The sequence below is a fragment of the Rhyacophila brunnea genome, unplaced genomic scaffold, assembly GCF_057557595.1.
Source record: "Rhyacophila brunnea isolate RB1 unplaced genomic scaffold, BYU_Rbru_1.0 scaffold_8, whole genome shotgun sequence".
NCBI lineage: Eukaryota > Metazoa > Arthropoda > Insecta > Trichoptera > Rhyacophilidae > Rhyacophila > Rhyacophila brunnea.
Genome location: NW_028233350.1, coordinates 18,436,295 through 18,460,764, shown reverse-complemented (window position 1 = coordinate 18,460,764; position 24,470 = coordinate 18,436,295). Strand labels below are relative to the sequence as shown.

General features: G+C 31.9%; 1 protein-coding gene across 1 annotated transcript in view; it reads left to right on the top strand.

Moving 5' to 3' along the window:
- Nucleotides 1–24,470, top strand: part of LOC147064003 (neurotrimin-like) — a 203,296-nt gene that overhangs the window by 166,783 nt on the left and 12,043 nt on the right. The window contains exon 5 of the mRNA XM_085958842.1: nt 17,742–17,869. Coding sequence (XP_085814968.1) covers nt 17,742–17,869 — 128 coding nt within the window. The remainder of the gene's footprint in view (nt 1–17,741; nt 17,870–24,470) is intronic.

The window sequence follows — 24,470 nt, the reverse complement described above, 5'->3', positions numbered from 1 at the left end:
AATAGGTATGTTTCTGATCTATTTTTGTAATATAATAAAATAATATTTGACATCTCATAAAAATTGGTGAACCAGCAACATATTCTAGGAAGTTCTTTTTTTGAAACCACTTTTTGAATCTATTGAATAAAAGTTTTGTACTGGGAGATTCATACCTACGCACAAACATTTTTTTTATCAAAAATTTTATTGCTTTCGTTCAGCCATAATAAAAAAATAATAACCTCTAACCAATCTACGGTTTAGGCGTTTTGGTTTAAAATTGGTATTGTGGATATAGTTAAAAATTATGAGCCTCCACATAAATGGCCTTTTCTTGCTATTGTGATTAACATTAGTATTTTTTACTATGTAATAGCTATTCTTTCAGGTCAAAGCAGTTTAATAGTCTACTTTCGTGTACATAACGCAAAGGGTAAATCTGTTTTTGATAAGCCGGAAGAAACTACACTGAGTATTTTTTTTAGTCACGACATGGTCTTTGAGATTTCATTTTCTTTAATTTTAAACTCGTTATTTTCATTTACATATTAATATGTGTTGTTTTTAAGCGTGTTTATGAAAATTAAATGTATAATTTAATTTTAATATGAACCAAATTTGAATGTTACATGTTTTTAAAGAATGAATAAATAATACACCCAGTGTTTATGAAATGTATTTTAATTTTTCTTGCTCACTAGGTTTATGTACATATTTTGGTTTTATTTAACACTACAATAAGCTACTTAGCCCAATGCCAATAGTTTAGTAGTAGTGTAACAATAGTAGATACTGTTAAATAATTATAAAATTACGTAAACTATGAATAAAATCAAATATTTATCACGTTATGACCACGCCTATTACTAATTTGACTAATTAGGTCACCATAATCTTGTATAATTTAATAATCTTGTCTGTTGATTGGTGAATAATGTTTACCCTTACTATATTATAGTAACGATAATATTATGTTGGTCGGTTTCTATATATAAAACAAGATAAATAATTACTTCATCAATTAGCTATAATTCTCTTGAAAATGGCCTCTGTAATAATTATTTAGCATATAGGAAGAAAATATAGGATAGATATAATAAATATTATAGATTATGCATACCATTACCAAAGAAAACAGAAAATAACCTTTACTGAGTAATAATTACATACATAATAATAATTATTAAAACATTAAATAATAATACTACATTGATTATATAACTTGAGGCACGGCAGTTATATATTAATATAGTAGCATCACTGTCTATATCAAAAGCCTTTTTATTCATGTAGGTGACGTTTTTCTGCAAACAAAAAGCTTGAAAAAGTTGTTCAGTGCAGAAGAAGCTTTTGACGGAGATAACAGCAGAAATTCTTATCAACTATGTTGACGTTACGTGGAATATATCGGTGTTGGAGCTTTTGACTAGATGCTAGTCGAGAGTGTACTTTGCAGCTGCTATTCCTTGCGGCGTATATTTTCTGCCCCACGAAGCTTCCTGGGTATAATTGGTTTAACCTATTTGTAGAGAAGTATTTTATTTCTTCTCTGCCACTAGCATATCAAAGTAAAATCTATTGCTTATATTGAATTTAAAAAATACAGTTTTGTACAGGTTACGTAATGATTTTGAGGTGTAACATACTTAACTTACATTGTACATTTATACATTTTTAAATTGAATAACCTTTTATGCAATTGAGACAAATATTATATAATATTATATAGTTGAAAGATAAAATAGAAGATGAAAAAAAATATTTTAAATTTGATGTAATTTATTTCATCATCACTAGCCTGGACCAATCCATTACAAACAGAAGAAACCTGTAGGGTCTCGCCTGATTTCAGTTGGTCGCAAACCTTGGGGTGCAACACACAAACATTACATACTCACGTACACAAGTCAAAATTATATCTTTGTTTAACCGACCAAATAAATAGAATATGAAAAAGAGACCTTTTAATCCTATTAAACCTCTTAAAGCATTTCTCTCAGTCATACGCATTGCAGTGCCATTTACCTCCATAAAAATCAGCTATATCGTCAATCCAGCGTCTTTTAAGTCTAATTTTTGTAAATTTTCTACCTCTAGGTTACACATTTGATGACTTTTTTATTAATTGATTATTTCTTTTTCGATTTATTATCCGTTTCTATTTTTTTTAGAAAACTTTATTTGATGACATCATATTCATACTTAATTACTTTATCTGTTCTGTTGTCATTATGCATTACAACTTGTATGCTCTTTTCCACATCATGTTTTAGGTTGTGTAAGTTTTGGAATCACTTTTTAATATTTTTACGCTGATTTTTCCAATAAACCTTGAGTTACCAAACCTGTTTATTACTATAATGTTATTATATCAAGCCATATATTATATTAAAAATAATAAATATAATATAAATACGGATATGTACAACATATTTGTAAATTTTTCAAATATTTACATCTCTGTCAAACAGGAGATATAAACAATGTTTTTTTTATTATTTAGATTTGGAATATTACTTTTCATTGTTCAGGTAAGCGTTATATTTTACCTGTAAGACTTAATGGAATTTTATATGGGTTAAAAAAAACGTTTAGTTGGTCAATAATACGTGTAGGAAACCTTATTTAAAAGCTAGCATAAATTTAAAAAAAACTCATTTTTTATTATAATAAAAAATACACGTTATGATGAAACCGTTTTTAATTTTACATTATTAAAAAAAAACTAAAACTTGGACTGGAAATAGTTAAATAGTAAACAACCTTAAATATTTAATGTATTACATAATATACAGTAAGTACTTGCCTAGTAAAAAAATATTAATTATTGATTAAATATAATAATAATATACAGATGGTAAGATTATAATTTATTATAAATTACTAAGTATCCGTTGCAAGTATATAAGTATAATTGCTGAATCTGCTGAAAATAAGTATGTATTGTGTTATTAAATCGACAGTATTCAGATCACAAACACATTATGCACTTATAAAGGTGATACAATCTTACTTCTAGTAAATAATCTTATGATAAAAGACAGATCACTACAACACACTACCAACTTAAATTGAACTAATTTACAGGTGTTATTTGTTTTTTTTCTAATACATTAAAAACATATACTTCGTTGAAATATGATGTCAATATGCCAATTAAAAAAGGAAATTGTGGTTTATAATGATATAGCCTCAAACATCTGCATAAGTTTTCTATTATTCTATATATATATGTTATAATATACGCACGGTATTTTTTAAGTATTTTTTATTTTGAAATTAATTAATAATTAAAAAATATTCCGTTACGAAAGTATTTCAAGTATTGTGAAACAAAAACAATGAAATTGAAAAACAAGGTTTTCTTTTATGTTTTCTTTAATAACACGACCTTAAGTTTGCTTGCAGCTTAGAATGTTTTACATCTGCCAGGTAAATTTAATAAACCCCGAAAGCCTTCAATTTTCTGATCGATTTATGCCTCGAGCTTTCGGAGCTTTTGTGCACAATGGCATGGCTATGGAGAATCATACGGGTAGAAGATAGGGCAAGGAAGATTCTCAAAATATGTGCGTAGAAACGTATATGAAATTGTGTAAATGACAATAATGTTCACGAAATAGTTATGTATTTGATGCCAATTTGATCAAATCCTTGGCTGTTCAATTAATTTAAGCAAAATTTTGGAACAACCTACATAATAAGTATCAGTGTACCTAAATCATTATTATTGATTATCAAGTGTTTAAAAATGGGGTAGATAAATCAAGCACCTAAGATTTCAAAGATTTTTGAATAATAATATAAGTTATCATTTTTACTTATCGATTTATTATTTTTTCTTTCTTCATTTTTTTATTAGACCAATATCAATAAAATCAATAATTATCTTTTTTCTTTTTTTCTCACAATTATTATAATATTGTAAACCATACGTTTCCTTTATTTTTCTTTCTCTACCAAGCTACCAAGATATATGCCTTTTCCTCTTTATAAAGTACATCCTGTTTCCCGGGGTTTTTATTATCTTTATAAAGTAAATATTTTTTTAGAAAACAAAAAAGTTCTTTTTATATTCATATAACATCGTTGAAGTTATTTAGTAATTAAGACCTTTTACGTACTTCCACAAAACTGAATGCCTTCTTATATAAGATTTTTGGATTGTCAACAAACAGTCAAACAACCGTAAAAGTATCAAATACTTTGTTCGTCAATTCAGCGGGTTCTAATGTGAGCATAATATGATCATCTAGCGCTAATTGGGTACCCTTTTTCGGTAGTGCATTTATCCAGCGGCTATCCAATCGTCGAGTGGCATGTCCAATTTGTTGCCATTTCATCATCTTAGCCAACATAATTATTTCATCGCGTACTCTTAACTGCGCGCCCCAATATTTTGGTGTTTAAACCACAAACGATACTCTTAATATTTAAATATTATGTTTTACTATTATCATCCTTTTTTTTCAAATATATTCATACTCAATATTTGCTTATATATTATTATTTGTCTAGTATTTCAAAATATAAGTAAATAAAAACATATTTTATACTTTTCTTATAGATACTTACTGTTTTAATAATCATAGCTAGTTGTGCCATCCAACATCTTTTTGACTTATATGAAAATTTATTCCTTATACAAATTATTTACGGGATACGTAAATTATTTTAGTGTATCTACGCTACATGTTTTGCTAATACAGTGAGTTTTAATGTGTGGTAAATATCAGTGATTTTACGTATTGTCTAAATTATATTGATCTACCAATAATTACCCTAAGAATCTCTTGAAATAATATGAAAATGTCAAAATTAAACTCATGTTGACAAAAACTATGTCATTATTTGAGTGCATATGATAACATTAGATTAATGACCAATAATAAATTGATTATTGGTGTAATGCATACAATGAATTTTATTTACTACACAATTATAACATAATAATCATTTTGTGTAGTGATTTTTCAATCACGCTTGGTTGTTCCACAATTCAATGAATTAGTTTAATTTTTATTACGCAACCAATTCGGAATATAATTTATTGGCGATAATGGAGACTGTACAGTGTACGTAGAGAACCGCTTAGCTAAAGGGTCGGCGTGGGTTTGGGTCGGAACTAAAACACACCCGGGGGGACCGAAACATAACTGAAAGTAATGTTATCTCAGAGAAAAGATTTTTGGAAAAGCGAGCGATACTCGAGCTAACTAAAATATTAGAACCATCGCCCACATAAATTTTTATAGCAAGGTAAATTTAGGTAGAATTAATAATAATACAGCGCTTATGAAATTTAACTAAACATATGCTTTACGAGTATAATCATTTATTTATTAATGTTTATTAAAACAGATTTTTGGTTAAATTAATTTCTTATGTGAAGTCGACAATATTACTAAGTAATTTTATTTACAGTTAATTGTAATTATTAAAAGGTTATTATTTTCGATTAAATAATAACACAGAGTTAAATTTAATTACACAAATATTATTTTTTTATAATTATTTCATTAATTCATTTTTGAACATACATAATTTGCAAACACCTCAGATGATTATATACTAACACAAAAATAAATAGGATGTCGGTTAAAGTGAAATGAGAACCCAATTTTCAAACTAGCTTTTCTCTTAGATTGGCTATGTAGAGATATATTATTATAATAATAAACTCTAAATAGATAGTGTATATTTAGAGATTATTTCAAAACAATCCAATTATTTTACATAATATAAGAGAAACAGTAATTTAAAACTTTGGTTCTCATTTCACTAAAACGAAAAACTTCTTGTCTTGTTACATAGCAGGGCAGAATAGAGAATGTCACATTCTCAAACCTTATTAACCATTTTTATATAAAAAATAATTTATTAACTCAATGCGGATTTTTTAGAATTATGTAAGTACTTTATCTTATATCGGTGTTCTCTATTGAAGTAAATACGTCTCCCTGTCCTGTGTCAGTCGTATCATATAACTTACGTGTTTTTATATTAATGGCACTACGCTTAATCATACTAGAATATAAGTAGGCTTATTATAGTCCATTTAGGGACATGTATCACAAAATAATTAAAATATTAAAATTGAAATATCTATCAAATATATACGTACCTAATGTGAACATAATCATGTAAATTTAATATACTTCTTTTTTTTCTTTCGACCATGTCCGATTCTTATAGGATCATATGGGCCTCCACAGAGTAGAGGTTTGTATTGACAGATTTTGTTTTTTACGATAAATGTATGTCAGCCCCTTGCTCAACCTATTATTTATCTATTATACACGCACAAATTGAAAAACAATATGTGTACTTGCCAGACCCAGGATTTGAACTCGGGACCCACGGTATTCTAGTCCGACACTTAAGCCTCGCGGCCATTTCATGTCATTTACTAGTTTTAGACAAATTAAAAATTACGATAAAAATTAGTACCGATAATCTATGCAAATACCAATCAAAAAATACTATTAAAAAGATTATATGCATTAATTATTATATATCTTGTATAATATATCTACGACGTTTTTATATATTTAAAATGAAGAGTTATTTATTTAATTAAATAAAATAATGCTAGATGCGTATATTTAATTAAATAAACCACTAAAACATCAACCATTAAACTATATAAAATGTATTTTAAATTACTATTGGGTACTCTATAATTATAATACTATTTGTATTGTGTAGAGAAAGATCTTTTTTTCGTCACCCTATTCGAGTTTCAAATAGAAAATAATCGAAAAGTTCTTTTCAGATAAATTATTGAAAGTATGTTCTTTATAATATTAGGTATTCAAGGATAGATCAGTATCAGTTCAGAAAGTTCTGAGTATATGCTTGCAGCATCTCTTCTAAAATCATTTTCCAATCTGCTGCTTATAATATTGTATGAAAAAGACCAACACAGTAAGCTACTTTTTGTTCGAGATGTGTTACATTATATGTTCAAGATATTAAAATAAAATTTATTCGATCTAAAATATTATAGAATATTGTGCCTTTATATCTATCATTCACTTCTTATAAATTAATTTATATTCTAACATTTATAGTGAGAGGGTGAAAAGTAAAGTTATCTCTGAATGTTAGTTATTATTCAAAGACGCGTCTGCTGACAGAGGTAATGCACAACTGTGCCTATTGAATAATACAAACGCCGATAGCTTTTAACAGGTTTTATCTATTTCGTACCAACTGCTAAGTTAAATGGTACACTCTGTCGAGAAATTGATTTTACTAAATACTTTTTTATACGCATCCAATGCATACTAGAGTATTACGCAAGCTCTGTGGCTATACATATTTAATATATACATATTAGTAAGGCTAATAAAGACCACACTGACGGATATTCAAGCAATTGTCACTGTGTAAAATGAGCAAACTGAAAGTTTTAAAATCGAATCAGGTGTGAGACAAGGGGATGCGCTATCCACTATGGTATTTAACCTTGTGGTGGAATCCATAGCTCGTGAAACCAACATAAAAGGATGGGTAGAAAACAGTACAACGCAGATGTGCGCTTATGCTGACGACATAGTAATTACAAGCAGGTCCAAACAGAGGATGATCGACCATGGTGGCACTATGAAAATAAAAGCAGAAAACGCTGGGCTGCAAATAAACCAGACAAAAACTAAGTATATGGTCAGCACACGCGATCAGGTACCGCTGCAGAATAAAGACATAGGACAGTATGCATATGAAGGGTTGGACAAGTTTACGTATCTCAGATCCAGCCTAAATAACCAAAATAAGACAGCAAAGGAGAAAAAAATCCGCCTTATCTCCGGGAATAAATGCTGGCACGCCTGCAAGCGACTGGTGGGGTCGAAAATTTTAGGCTGAAGAAGTAAACTACTAATTTATAAAACAATTATGAGGCCAGTGGTCACTTATGGCTGTGAGACTTGGTGTTTAACGCTTTCGCTGCTGAAGAGATAATGAGATTTTAATTGCCCCCTTTAAAATGCACGTTAATTACATCGATCGGCCGCCTGGTCATTACGCGCCGTGTGCATCTTCCGCGTCCGTATTAACTCAAAACGAGGAAAACTATTTAGCTGTCTTCGAGCGCAAAATACTCCGCAAAATCTTTGGACCCACGTTGGAAAATGGGAACTACAGAATAAAAATGAACCACGAGTTGGAAGAGCTGATTGAACAGAAAACAATCATATTAAGATACTGTAAGTCCCAAAGACTACGATGGGCGGGACATGTGGAGAGAATGCCTGAAGTTAAAGCGCCAAGGATCATGACGAAGTGGCTACCCCAACGGAAGAGACCTAGAGGCCAAGAAGGAGATGGGCTGACGCCGTAGAAGTGGACTGGCTTCATATAGGAAGACCCGGTAACTGGAGAAGTGTGGCGAGAGACCGGAGTGAGTGGAAAGTGGTTGTGGAGGAGGCCAAATCCCACCCCAGGATGTAGCGCCGTGGAAGAAGAAGACATATATATATATATATATAAAATGTAATATTAGAATTAACCTTCCCTTTAAAATACTAATAATTTCCGTCCATTACGGTGATGTCACATTCGATTACCATACGAGATTGTAAATATTATAGTAAGTAAAGAGGAAATGCATATTTTGCAACATATTATATAAGTTTAATAGTTTCATCAACATTATTTGCTCTATGTTTTATCTATAAAATAACTATAAAAAGGCATGAAACCTTAGAGCATACTTTAGTGAAACGGCAAATAATTTTCAAATATTGGTGCGACGAAAATTCTGACTCCCTGGCAATCGGAGAGTGAAAGTCGAGCTGTGAACACGTCAATTTGTTTTGTGATGGCGACGGGGAATAAATTCTAAAATCGTGTAAAGATGACTAAAAAACGTTACCCATTTACTTGAAAAAGAAAACATGACAATGAATATAGTATTGTTATTACTAATAGAACAATAAACATAACATTAAATGGATGTATGTTGACTTTTTATGACAAATTATGTTTTGTTCTGCACGCGTCATTTGCACAATCTTTGCGTCGCGTAGTCACGATCGTTTTAGACCGTGCCCCAACTGAAGTATATAGCCTTTACAAGAATACCGGTCAAAATACTAATTTATTGCACCGCTTACTTTCATATCTTATTCTCACAATTAAGTATTAATTTAGTATTATAAGTTTAATCAGGCTATGATTTCTTTAGACTTCCCAATAATAGATGAAATGTGTTCATACGACGTAGTGACAACAATGCACTTCTTAAAAGTGCATCACTTTGTAATGGAGTATAAAAAGCAGCCATTGGCACCAGAATGCTTCTTTAATCTTTCTCTCATTCAGTGCTTTTTTTCATTCTATACAAAGACAGTAGTAAAGTTCTTATAAGTTTAGTAAAAGCTCCGGAAACCTTTGGCGGGTAAATGCGGCCACGATAAGACAATATCGTATTATAAACGGGTTGGTCACTCGATATCTAACATATTATTATATTAAGACATAGATTAACTATTTTCCATATTTATTCGATATATAGCTCACATTCACATATTTTATTTATTTTCGATTAGACAAACATTAGAAAATTATTACTATATTTTATAAAAATCTCTTCTAAAGTTAAAATAGAAATACAAACTTTGATACAGTACTTGATTTTGTGGGTTACATATTTTTTAACAACCTATTATTTAATATTGCTTATGGCAAAAGAAAAATATGATACACGAACTTAAAAAAAAATGGCAGCCTGTATCTCTGTTTGAATAATATGTGCTGCTTAAAGCCGGGTACTCATTAGCAAGCCATAACTGTGACCGTTGCAGATACAGTAACTTGTATAGACGCCAAATATTTAGTTTGCGAGTCTGCCGTGAGTACGAGGCGCGCTCATATCAATCCATCGTTTGTCGGTATTTGCCGCGAAAGGAAAATTTGCAGTCACCCATGGACGTAAAATGTAACACCCGTTTCTTGTCGCAATCATTGAAAATACTTTGATATGGTTTGTTGTACTTACATCTTTACACCTTCGAAAATTTGCACCTTTACACCTTTCACCACTGATTTTATTTGATGTATTTTTTTCCAAAAACAAACAAAGGTATATTACAATGTTCTTTCATTCAATCCATTATCGCCTGACAGACTTCCAGGATAAAAGTGCTGATGACATGTTTAGATATACGAAAAGATAATACAAACTTTTGAAAAAATCCCCGGTAGCCAAATATCTTAAGGATATAGCTAATCTGTCTTGCATTGATACTGCTTCTTCTCTCAAATTAATTACATTCTCAAAATCTGCAGGACACATTTGTGTAAAATTCTTGTAATGGCCACTGATATGTTAATATTTTAAAACAGTAAGTAAAGAAACGATACCCCACGATGGCCGCGCAGCTTAAGTGTTGGACTATTACGCTGTGGGTCTCAGGTTCAAATCATGGGTCTGGCAAGTACACATATTGTTATTCAATTTGTGTGTGAGTCAGGGTATGGACCTAATAGGTTGAGCACGTGGCTGACATCCATTCTCGTAAAAAACAAAATCTGTTAATACAAACCTCTACCATGTGGAGGCCCATATAATCATATTAGGATCGGACATGGTCGAAAAAAAAATGCGTCTTATTTTATACGTGTCATGACTCCACCATTGTCGTCAACGTCTTTATCAAGTAAAAAGTCTATAAAAATAAAAACTGCAATATCTATCAATTTGTACATGTTTCAGCTCAAACACTACACATAAATACTGCAGCTTACCATCGGTTACACGCAGACCATTGACGTCGCGTCCACATCTAGACTTGGTTACAGTATCTAGAATGGTTACAGTTACGACTCGCTAATGAGTACCCAACCTAACATTATTTACTCTCGAGCCAAATTACTAAGTAAAAAAACAGACACTGTAGATAACACAACATATGTTTCCATTTTCCATTACTATTATACATTTTGAATACACTTTAAATTAAGAAAAAGACATACTTGATCAGAGTAACAATTCGTACGCATATTAAACCATTAAAGTTAATCTTATTTATCAAATATTATAAAATAGGTATTCTCATCAGTAATTATTATGAATTCCATTTCATTAAACCTATTGTTTTTTTTATAATAATATACTTAATATTCCCAAATAATTTTCTTACGTTTTCAGTCACTATCGGGATAAACTTTACTGCCCAAACTAGTTCAGTGGATTTGCACATGAAATATCTTTCTCTGCCACGTATTTATACTGCTAATATTGCCTGATATTATGACCTCTGGAATGCCATACGTTTGTCGTCTTATACTATAAATGAGACATCATAGTTAACTAGTTTTAACACTTCTTCTTTAACTATCCCCCTAGTTGGAATATATGAACACCACAAGGTACGAGGGTGGGTCAATAATTCCTTAGAAAAAAGCATTAAAACAGTTTTTATTTTTGTATTTTTTTTTTATTTCTCAACATAATCTCCTTGGAGCTCAATACACTTGGTTAGACGTTTCTCAATTTTTTTTAAACCGTCAGAAAAATAAGTTTTCGTTAGGTCCTCAAAATAAGCATTTGTCCGATCGATGACTTCTTCATTTGAAAAAAAACGTTGTCCACTTAGCCATTTTTTTAAGTTTGGGAAAAGGAAAAAGTCACTGGGGGCTAAATCTGGCGAATACGGTGGGTGGTCGACCAATTCGAACTTCAATTCTTCAATTTTAGCCATTGATCGTAAACATGTGTGAACACGGGCATTGTCCTGATGAAAGAGGATTTTTTTCCTGTTTAAATGAGGCCGTTTTTCTTCAATTTCGTTTTTTAGCTGGTCCAATAAAGATGCATAATAATCCCCTGTTATTGTTATTCCTTTTTCCAAATAGTCAACGAAAATAATTCTACGTGCATCCCAAAATACAGTAGCCATAACCTTACCAGCTGATTTTACGGTTTTCGCCTTCTTTGGACATGGTTCGCCTTTCGCAATCCACTGCTTTGACTGTTCTTTCGTCTCGGGATTATGGTGGTATATCCATGTTTCATCTACAGTCACAAAGCGACGAAAAAATTCATCCGGATTGCGTTGCATGAGCGACAACAGGGCTTTAGAGGCCACCACCCTATTGCGTTTATTGTCGACTGTGAGCAAACGCAGCACCCATCTTGCAGAAACTTTTTTCATGCCCAATTTGTCATGTAAAATAGAAATGACGCTACCTTTTGAGATCCCTGTAACCTCAATTATCTCACTCAACTTTAATCTTTGGTCGCTTAACACCATATCGTGGATTTTATTGATCATTTCTGGTGTAGTCACCTCTACAGGACGTCCTGAGCGTGGTTCATCCTTTGTTGATGTACGACCACGTTTAAATTCATTTAACCAGTTATAAATAGTTGCAAGTGAAGGAGCAGATATGCCGTGAACTAAATCCAACTCATTTTTTATTTCCTTTGCTGTTAACCCTTTTATATTAAAATGTTTAATAACAGCTCTAAGCTCAATTTTCTCCATTTTTGTAAACAAGCAAAATTTTTTTTTAAATGTACGAAAATAAAAAACAACAACCCGACCAATCTGATTGAAACTTCGCAGCATACTGAATCGGTAGTGCCGCTGCATGAAAACAAACCGCTTACAGTACTAGTCGCGCCACCTGTCGGCTTTTCTAAGGACTTATTGACCCACCCTCGTACCTCTAGGAATCTCTGATACTCTTCTTGCGTCATACTAGCTAGATCATGCCTGCGTCCCGTAGTTTCTTCGTATATGTATTTAGTGACCTTTCATGGTGCCGAAATCTAGTTAGCTTGAAGAATAGGTAAGTCAGGTTGTACCTTATTCTTATCAGAGATCTGCAGCACGTAACCAAGCCAGGTCTAATGTCACCTCTTCATTCTCAGCGTGATGAGAAGCTGCTTGGTTCGCTCTCTTTTCTCCTCGTTATTCTTAAACTACACCCAGAATGTATTCCAAACACCACTGAAATAATAATTCTAAATTTCATTATTATTTGTGGTCTATAATAATATTTTTCGCCATTTTCAGAATAATAACAAAACGAATAATGTATGCTGAAATAGTATTATGCAATATCATTTGCTCAATAATTTCAAGAGAGAATTTCTCATTCAAAAGGAAGATTACCCCACCAGCGAGAAAAGCATCTGAGATAAAAGTGCTATAAAACATAAAATTCGACATTTCAGCTGTTTGCTAACCCTATAAAAATGTAAGATTTACTGCAAATATTTTATGTACTTAGGTCCTTGCTCTCTTTTACTCCCTTACACCTTTGCGCAATGACTCTCAAACGTTCATATTATTATATATCCGTTATCATAAAAATAGCATTGTGACCTAACCCACGTAACTTAACCTAACCTAACCTACAAAAACGTAAGTTTATTGCAAATATTTTATGTACTTCTGCCCTTTTATGCTTTACTATATTATACTTTAGCGCAATGACTCTCAAACCGTATATTCATATTAAAATCAGTGACTTTGAAAATAGCATGCTAACCACAGAACAGATAATAAATACAATTCTGATAGGTTAATCTATACCTACCAATACAGTGAATTTTGGTGCAGGGTTTTGAATTTGTGAGTGTCCCATGAAAATTAACCACGCATTATAGACGAGCAATAGTCTGTGTAATACACCAATATTAAATGAACGTAATTGTATAAACCTAGAACAGTTGCTAGTATTCGACGTATGACGTATTCTTGACACTTGTTTAAATTTATCTCGTATTCTTACTTGCTCGAGATTGGTTACCTGCTTCTCCTTACCCGTTAGGTATTTCAGTTCCCATTATTTCTGAGTTCCCTGATGCTAACCTAACCTAACCTGGCTGCACTTAGGTAATGATTTTTAAACAAAGTTATTTTTGTTAACTCTACTTTAATCGAAATATTTACGATTTGACATCTGTAATGTTTTAACAGCTTCGGTCTACGTCTTCATAACCTAACTAACTAACATAACTTCATAATTATGTCCGCGTCATTGGCAATTTACTCAAGTACTTATTTCATTATTTCACCATGTAATGTCTCTATCAATTCAATCATGACTCAGTAGGTCGCAGCACATGTGCATACATATTTTACTTCCGTTTATTTGTTTTGATTTAATAAATATGTTGTTTTGAATTATGTGCGTGAGTGTGGAATGCTTGCGTGTAGCGCGTTCGGAAGCTTTCGGCCGAATGAGTCATAATTAAGTTGTGCGGGTCGCTACAACCCTAATACGCTCGAGCATCGGAGCATAGGCAAGCACAAGGCTGATCCATTTATCTTGGTCTATTATTAATTAGGTGCACTTGCAACACATTTATATCGATTTTGTAGTACCAACGCATGATGAAGAAAGCCCGACCACACCAACGAAAAATCATTGCGACTGTGCAATTACTATCTAGCATCTGAAACACGTGTGTATGAGTCACTAAAGATATACTAATGTCAACTCACGAACTCGTATTTGTAACGTAGTCTTACAAGTTTATCCATACGATTCGGTGAAGACATCGTTTCTCGAAGCTCAAAAGTCGAGATCTTTGGGCCCTGTTAAGATACCACGTCTCATGACATACATAAGCTTCGGCATAAAGCAGGCGGCATTCGGTCTTCAGACCATTAACCTCCATGAGTTATAGACCAAGCTACGAACTGGTAATATAACACTAATTATTCCATACGTTCTTGAATTTTTTTCTTACTTCGGCATTGTTTTACCTATTAGATTTTTTTTCATTACATTTAAAATATAACACTTATTAGGAACTGATATAACAAACATCAGTTTTATCGTGATAATATTAGTATTATGATAACAGTATAGTAAATTTTAGTGTTTATGCAAATAAATAAGTTGCCATTTACAAAAAAAGAAGGTAGATGGGATTTTTTGTAGTGATTTTACCGAGGCTTTGACTGAGACTCGCTGCCATATCGCCTCTTCTCTTCTAGAATGGGATCCGCCGATCAGGTCCTCACTCATATTCTGTTAAAGAAACTTTACAAGTTTGCCAAACTCTTCCGCCAGGGCACATGTCAATTCGTCGACATTCTCATAGATACTCGCAATTTGCAATTGTACTCTGTGACGTTCATATTTAGGGCATTGTACTTCTATAATGTACAATGTCCTCTAAAACATCACATTCATCGCAGAGCTACAAATTGCTTCTTCCCATGATGACATCAATTTTTTTACCCATTGTGTACCCTGTTCTTAGCCTCAGTATTAGCTTAAGCTTGTTCTTCTTCAAAAGAGACTCTACAAACCAGGGCACCAACCGTGGTGATGGTAGAATAGACTTTCTCCATTTCCCCTTTTCTAATGATGCCCTATGGTGAAAATCTATCCACACGCTTTGGCACATTTTCTTTATAGCTTCATTCCAGTCCAAGTTTTCGGATATCGTAGATGGGAATTTAAAAATACACTCAAACTTTCAAAGAAAATATTATTTTATTTGTATGCCAAATCAACAAATTAACATATTTTAACGCAGTTCAGTGAAAAACATATAGAAAAGACATATATATTTTTTTTAGAATTATTAATAACCATGTCCTTGCTTTTTCGTACAACGTGGTTGTTAGTAATTTTGAACAATCAAAAACACCCAGGCTTTGAGAAAAACACATAAATATTGTGTTTTCCTGACCGGGAATCGAACCCAGGAAGTCTCGGGTGGAAGGCAAGCGCCATACGCACTGCACCACGAAAGCCGCTGAGAAAAGACATATTAAACAAAGTATAAAATCAAAGTAAAGAATCATTTATAGAAAGTCTCATGTACAACCGTGCATAGTTTCCTTTAATAGTCACTTGTACCATTTTGTAGAACATTGGCCTTGGCACATGCTATCAATTTATTAAATTTAATAAAACCGTTTTTGTAATTTTTGGCACTTACAGCCTTTTAAGTTTCCGGTATTAAATTATGGAAACGGAATACAATTTTTTTTTTAAATAAATAAAGAAAAACAAATTATGTGGTGGTACGTGTAAAGTTTTCGGCAGTCCTAACATACATGGAAGCGTAATTTATAATTAAATTAAAACCTTAACAGACTACATACGTACTGTAATTCAGTTTCAACATAATAAACCAGGGTGTTTCGAATTTGACTCACGTGGAGTGACGTTGATTTAGTCAAGTCAACAACAATTTTTGACTGACGTTTATGTTATGCCTACAGGTTGTTTTTCAAGTGAGACAGCATATGATTGACTTTGAATTCAAGGATTTTGTGAATAATAAATAACATTTTACATACGTATTAAAATGTTATTTTGTGAGTACCGTTTTAATTCATGAAAAAATAGTATAATACGCGACAGCACATAGTGAATCTATTTTCGTAACGTTATTTTGATATTTGTTTGGCAGGTTTTTGTCCATTTTCAAAACAGTTATTTACCGATTAATAATATACTTAAAAGGATACAAATATTTATTTACATTATATTTATTACTACATGATAACGTCTTCAAATTATTTTTATATATGCGATTTTTGTGATTATTCATTTAAAAAATATCATAATATCATGCATTTTTGGTTAGAGGATAAAATATGAAACAAGCAGGGTAGGTTGATTTGACTCCCAAATGAATAACTCAGAATTTGGTGCGTGAATGAAATGAACCCTGGTTTTATTATCTCATACCAAATAAATATTAATTTAATTATTACAGATAAGTTTACAGATTATAATTTAGATGGTTGAAATCACGAGTATGCGTGCTGATGAATTGCGAAGTTCGACCGGGCGGAGCGAACGATAACCTTATGGTTAAATCTTTGGTAACTGACTCACTCTGTTGATTTCTTCTACTGAGTGTTTTATATTGATTCGATACTACGATAATCCTGCTTATGATGTTTATTGTGCAATGCATGATTCGTTTTGTAAATTATAAATAATTGATTTTAATTTGAACAATTGTGCAGTTTTGCGCAAGATTGATTTTCATACAAACAACTATGTGCATATCATGATAAACTTACAAAGCGTTTTATATCATTTTGCTAAATTAGCTTTCTGTTGAAATTTGATTGACTCACATCAATCGCTTGTTTTGTAATTTTAACAATATAAGTAGTTATAAATTAATGGTTTCCTGCCAAGTTATGCTGGATGGTATGGTCATTGACCCTACACATTGTTTTAAAAAAATCGAAAACAATGCATTTTATATACGCGCTTCTTTTTGGCCGTACTCTCATGGCTGAGAATCATAACTATCTTTGAATTTTGCCACCCTTTGAACGACCAAGACTTTCCATCCCTTTCGATCTTCCGCTTCTCTTAGGGAAGAATAAATGGTGCCTCCCTTCACTTGCTGGCTCCAGCGCGCCGACGCTCTTTCTCTCTTTATCCTTCACCACCAGTCTCTCCAGGTTGTTCGGTCGGCGTCAAACATATGTTCAAAAAACTGCAAAATGCGTCTCAGACAAATATTCATGCCACGTATCTACGAGCATTCTTTGGAAATAGATTTTTGCTAAGAGAACTGTGATGCTTGATTTGAATAAACCCAATGAAATTTTAAATAACTTTCAGATTATTCAATCGGTAGTCTTAACAATCTGTTTTCAGCTTCATTTTCATATTATGTAATATTCATCTTCGGAAAAAAAATTGTTCTATTATAATTAACGATACATATTATCTTATCAGATGTTTATCAGAACACATGAATTAAATTGCTAAATTTACTAAAACCGTTATTTTCTCATTATTTTCAGAACCAACAACAGACATAATAGGAGGTCCTGACCTGTACATAGATAGAGGGAGTACGATAAACCTTACCTGTGTGGTACTCTTCTCACCAGAACCTCCTGCTTACATTTTCTGGAACCATAATGATGCGGTTAGTACACTTTATATTGTATGTAATACACATAAATAAATACAACTATGAAAACTATCATCTTATTCTTTAGTGTATTATGAACTCCTGTAGTACTAAACAAAGTTTGTATAAAGTCTCTTCTACCTTCTGCTTTGGATGATATTGGTTCCGATTCCATGGTTACTCTCGTTATTAATGAGTTTCAAAGCATATGAATTTTAACATACTCTAAAGCACCAAAATGAGCTGTAAGTGTGTGAAAGTTACGACGGAGCTTAAATTTAACCAATCTAACGTTTGAGAATGTCTTGAATTTAGCTATAATGCGCTGTTTACATAATATGTTATGTAAAAATGTTCTTAGTCTAAAAAATACGTCATTTTCATCTTTAGGTTCAAAAATACGACCGTTAATACCGTGGTATATAATTTATGTTTTCCATTCTGATATTTACGTTTTAGATTTCTTTATTATTAATTTTTTATTAACATGCTTTATTTGACGTAATACGTATTTCAAGACATTTTCAATATATATACTATAAAAATACACACCTGGGTCAAATACGTACATAAAACGACGGAGTGCCTGCCACAAATGTGGCCTATGTACGCATCCCCTGACGACAAAGTCCTGTTCGCCAACGATAACTGAAAAGCAATGGCGCTTGACTATCTGAAATGGATAAAGTTTATAAAAGCTGCCAATATGTGACAAAGACATCTAGCGTCATTAAAATTCAAATACAAATTATTTATTTTATAAATAATGAACATGATAAATCATAAATTCAAAGCGTTCACGACATTTTACAAAGTGGTAATAGAATTGAAATAAAAATACAGGGTACTATGAGTAAATAATAAAAATAGTACCTACATAGAAGCACACCGAATGAGACACTATCATAAAAAGTTATAAAACTACGACCACCAAACTCATCCTCACGTAAGTGGAATATATTATCAATATTCAAAGTATTTTATTAAACATAGTTATTGCCCTACCACTTAGCATTACTAACCGCAAGGAATGCTCCCGACTTCTAAGGTAATTATCAGAGATCAGAGACACACAAGTCAATACTACCAATAATGGCAGAGTTTCCATTCAAAGATTTAGCTAAATAAAAATCTCTTTTAAAATTTTAAATACTGTATGTAAGCATACCTAATAGAAATTCATGCGGATAGAACCACGGATAATATCCATAAAGTCGAAAGTAAAGGAGTCTCAAAAATATTCTGAACACTTTCTACCATAAGGCCGTACTTCAACTGCTATGCAATAATACCCACTTTCAAGTCTACTTCTAATTAATGAGTTATAAAGAATTTTTGATACCGTAACATCCTAAAAGACCCAGGAAATATGCAAAAAGAAATCCAACATTTGCAACGCCTTTTTACAAGCTAAAATTTAAATTTAATGTGTTTTGTAATAATACAGTATAGCCAAACATAGCTGTAAATTTGTCATGGTACAAGTCTGGCGTATATATTATATTTGGAGCATTTATGACGATTCTATTATAATATAATGCGATAAATAATTAATTTTCCCGTAAAATCATGAACATCTATTTGATTTAGCACTCTTAATATAAAATTACAACTCCATGTCTCCAGAATGGAAGAAATTTCACCACCAAAAAGCTTCTCTTTTATAAATCGGGGTAAAAAACTAGTACCGGAATACAATTGGACTGTATAGTAAGAGATATAACGTTATTGATGCATAAAGACATGAAGGGTTACAGAGGGGTAAAGAAATTTTCTTGATTTTGCCAAGCTGACATTGGATGATGATGGTATAATACAACAATACATGAAGGCCATAAGTTTAACGATAGTTTAATCGAGTAATGAATATGTATTCGTTTTTAATCATATTAATGATAATGACACACCACGGCACGCAAGAGAATAATATTTTGTGAATTCTAATTACTTTAGAATAAACGTGTTAATTCATAAACAATATTATCAGTTTTTTTTTCGCTAGAGTTCGTGATTAGTAATATGATTAAAACAGTTAATCACGTTAATCCTGACACAATGGCAACAAGCTTTAAAAATGATAAATAGGTGGCAGAAATAAATACGGAGCATTTCATGTAACATGCCATTTTCAGCAGTATGTTTATACGATTAAATTTTATATTAATTAGTCTCTCTACAAACCGATTTAAAATTAATATATTTTTCATACAATATGACCTGTATTATAGGTAAATGTATCGCTAAGTAATATGTACTCATAATATAATAATCTCTACAAGCATTTTACATTCAATGTTAAAATCAATAAAAAACAAAACTATATTACTATTTATATGTAGTATAAACCATTCATAAATCCAAATGTCATACGTTCATTCCACATCTAGTGAGTGTGTAGTATTCTTGAATATGGGTCGATTATCTGGTGTCCTTATGAAGTTTCTAAGGAAATTGAATTTACATCTGCCTGTAAATTACTTACGTGGTCGCAGCCATGATCAATTCTGGGTCAGAACCGTTTCCTCGTGTCAATCCAATCAGGTACCATAAGCAAAGAGTGCATGACTAATCAATGCGCTCCCCAAAGACATATTCTTTTTCAGTGACATGCTATGTATTTTTTTTTCTAAATTTTATTCTGTATAAAATTGTGAGTATTTGTTTTTGTTTAAATTCTTCTTTCTTGTGAAGTTGTAATATTTGTTATAATGTAAATCTCATGTTGTGAACGTCTTAAATTTAAATTTGTTATGTTCACAATGTTTTGTTTTCTTAAATAAATAAATATTTATTAACTTTATAAGTACCTAATAATTATTTCTAATTATACGATAGTTGAAGTATTAATCGATGTTGACAGTTGTTTTAAGCAACTAAGTTATCTTCAGAAATAATAAAATTATAAATTACAACAATTCCATTATTAACGGAATTAAAAAAAACTTATATGGTAGTTATTGCGGTTACCAGGTATTATCTGCATTGTTAGTACGGTGCGTAATTTAGTATTTATTTATATATCAAAGCATTTTACCGACATCTTGCGGTTTAAACTAAAATTTATCAAAGGTTAACTGAGAAAAGAAAATCTGTCAAAATTAGTGACCCACGAAAGCTCAATAATTGAACACTAAATATTGTTATAATATATATTATAAAAATAATTCCTTTCATCGACTACACTCAATAATATCGATCAATAATAAATGTAGTACCAATAATAAATAAATACATCTTAGTGTCAATTTAGAGCTTTTAAAATAAAAGTATCGCCTAATATAACTATACATGATGTTATCTTTATTTCATAGACCAAGGATAGTATCTTCAAAAGCGACCTATAAATTTAGCGTAGTATTTTGAATGTGTGCTACTAGTCCTCACGTATGCGTGTGAAACATACATTCCTAATTTAAGAGAGATCCAAAAATTACGAGTAGCGTAACGTGGCGGCAACGCAAAGTGCATGTTGGGTACAGACAAGAGTACGCGATGTGATAGAGGTCGCTAAGCAGATGAAATAGCAATGAGCTAGATATGTCGCTCAGTTAGTGGACAACCGCTGGACAAATGCCGTCATATGGTTGTACCCAAGGGCACTAAACGACCATAGCGACGCCCTAAAACCCACTGGATAGACGAACTCATAAAGTTCAGTAGATATACGTAGCAGCGAAGAACTAGGGACCGATAATAGTATGAAGAGCTATGGGAAGCTTTCATCTAGCTGCGGATCAACCCCTAGCTGATAATGATGATAATATATACCTATATAACCACATATACAATATATACAGCAGTGGCGAGCGGTAGAAGTATTTTTTTTTCCCGACCATGTCCGATCCTAATAAGATCATATGGGCCTCCACAGAGTAGAGGTTTGTATTAACAGATTTTGTTTTTTACGAGAAATGGATGTCAGCCACTTGCTCAACCTATTAGGTCCATACCCTGATTCACACACAAATTGAAAAACAATATGTGTCCTTGCCAGACCCAGGATTCGAACCTGGGACCCACGGCGTGATAGTCCAACGCTTAAGCCGCGCGGCCACCGTGGACGTGGAGGTATACATATAGCGATATAAATAGTGTCTACCCTAAGCGTTGTCAGTCAAACTTGTATGTATGGTTTATGTAATATGGTTTAATGGCATAATTTTAGAATATTTTTTTACTATTATCTACTATGGCTTGGATAGGTAGGGTTTAATTGAATTTTAAAAACTAACAAACAATATTTACACCATTGTAATTGTAGTTCAATAAAAATAAATACGTTTGACTGACAAAGTTTAGTGTACACTATTTAAGTCTACCTGCACTCTTTGCACGTACACACAATACACACACACTCAATCATACAAATATATACATACATATTATATAATGTAGGTATATAATATTATAATATACTTTTATAAAGTTATGAAATAATGTTCTTATCATGTTTTATAAATTAAATAAATTATCCGGTATAATATACTTATATTATGAAGAGACTATTTAAGAACTGAAAATCCTAAGCCGATGGTCACTTCTTATGATTAAAAGCTTTGTGCATTAACAGAATGGAAGAAGAATTATCATTTGACGGTAGGATGACTCCTAATGGTGATTCATGAGAGAAAAAACGAGCGCTCCTTCCAAGTCGCTTACCACTCCTAATTACTTTCATACAATCTCACTAAGAGAGATGAAAATATTTTAAGTCTACACTGTCAGAATAACTGTAGACGATTTTTTTATCGTTACGACTAAATTATTTACTACAATTTTATATTACTTTTTTTTTTCGACCGTGTCCGATCATAATAGGATCATAAATGGGCCTCCACAGAGTAGAGGTTTGTATTAACGCTTTCGCTGCTGAATAGATAATGAGATTTTAATTGCCCCATTTAAAATGCACGTTAATTACATCGATCGGCCGCCTGGTCATTACGCACCGTGTGCGTCTTCCGCGTCCAAAGTATTAACAGAATTTGTTTTTTACGAGAAATGGATGTCAGCCACTTTCTCAACCTATTAGGTCCATACCCTGACTCACACACAAATTGAAAAACAATATGTCGTCGGTGTTTTGTAAAAAGGGCGAATTAACCAAAATGCTACTTTACAGGAGGAGGATTTTTAACTTTTTATATTTATTTGTTTTTTACCTGTAGATGATTATAAATATCTAACAAGTTTATAATAAAGCTTAAAAAGAATACTGTCATTATAATAGGTATTATCATATAATATTTTAAAAGGCCTAATATGTCACATTTGCTTTTTATTTCGTAATTTTAATTAATTTAATTTTAGTCGATTATCGTTTTTAAGTACTTTCCTGTGGAGATAAAAATTCGCCGTTTTTACACAACAAAGCTAGTGAGTTACATATTGTATTTTCATTAAAATCTTGATTTCGCCAAAATGGTTAATTCGCCCTTTTTACAAAACACTGACGATGTGTACTTGCCAGACCCGATAATTAATAATATAGCGTGACTTCAATCTCCGTATGTATGATACAACAAGGATAAAATAATGTATATGCAAGGATAAAAAGTATGTTTTAGTTATAAAATAGAAACGCTTAGTATTCATTCAGAGTTCACAGAGATTAATCAACAATAACAGACAATACTTCAAACGGTACACGAAAACAGATTAACAACATAAGATGACTCGCTCGACCAAATAATCAGGTGAACTTGCGAAAGGATTAGTTCAGTTCAGGTAGGTATCATATTTGACAACTAGAAACCACACTTATCACTAGAAACGAATCTCGATAAAAATATAGGACATGTATGATTAAAAGTGTCAGAGCTAATCAGACTAAGCTGACTAGCTGTAATACTGTGAGAAATCTGTGAGAGATATCAATTACGGAGTCAACATAGAGTTACATCCTAATTCGTCTACATAGTGCTTGCGGCGTCCAGTTAATGGGCAGCGCCATCTATGGGTCTTCTAAGCCAGTCCGCTATATATGTAGAGTTAAATCCTAATCTGTCTACATGGCGCTTGCGGCGTCCAGTTAATGGGCCGCGCCATCTATGGGGCTCTTTTAAAAGTCACGCCGCTATAATAATTAAATTGGTCTCATTCCTTGTAAAAAAATAGTGAGTAAACAATAAAACACTGTATCGAGGTTCAGACGGTTTGTTTAGCAGTGAAAATCGAATCTAACCTAAAGTTCTCATTTTGTAATTTTTAAACAGATAAATTAAATATATTTAGTGATATAGCGAGTGCTTAAAGTCAGACAACGTTATCTACAAAAAAGTGTTTTTTTTTTTTTTTTTGAGATAACGTTATTTTACATTTATGGCTACATGATAGTCAAACAACGTTATGTCAATCTTTTCTAATTTCTTATTAAATCGTCAGTAGAGATTAACGCTAACTACACAAGTTACCCTTGTTTTCATATTTTTTTAAAACTATCCCTATAAATTTTAACATCATCATAAGCAAGATAAATGTACAATATACAATAAATTATAAAATATTAACATTAGGTTTTAAATAAACATTTCCCTTGTTGAGTTACAAGAATCTAAAATAACGATTTTTGGCTCTCCTGTAAAGTTGCACTTTTGTAGATAGTGTTTTTTGACAC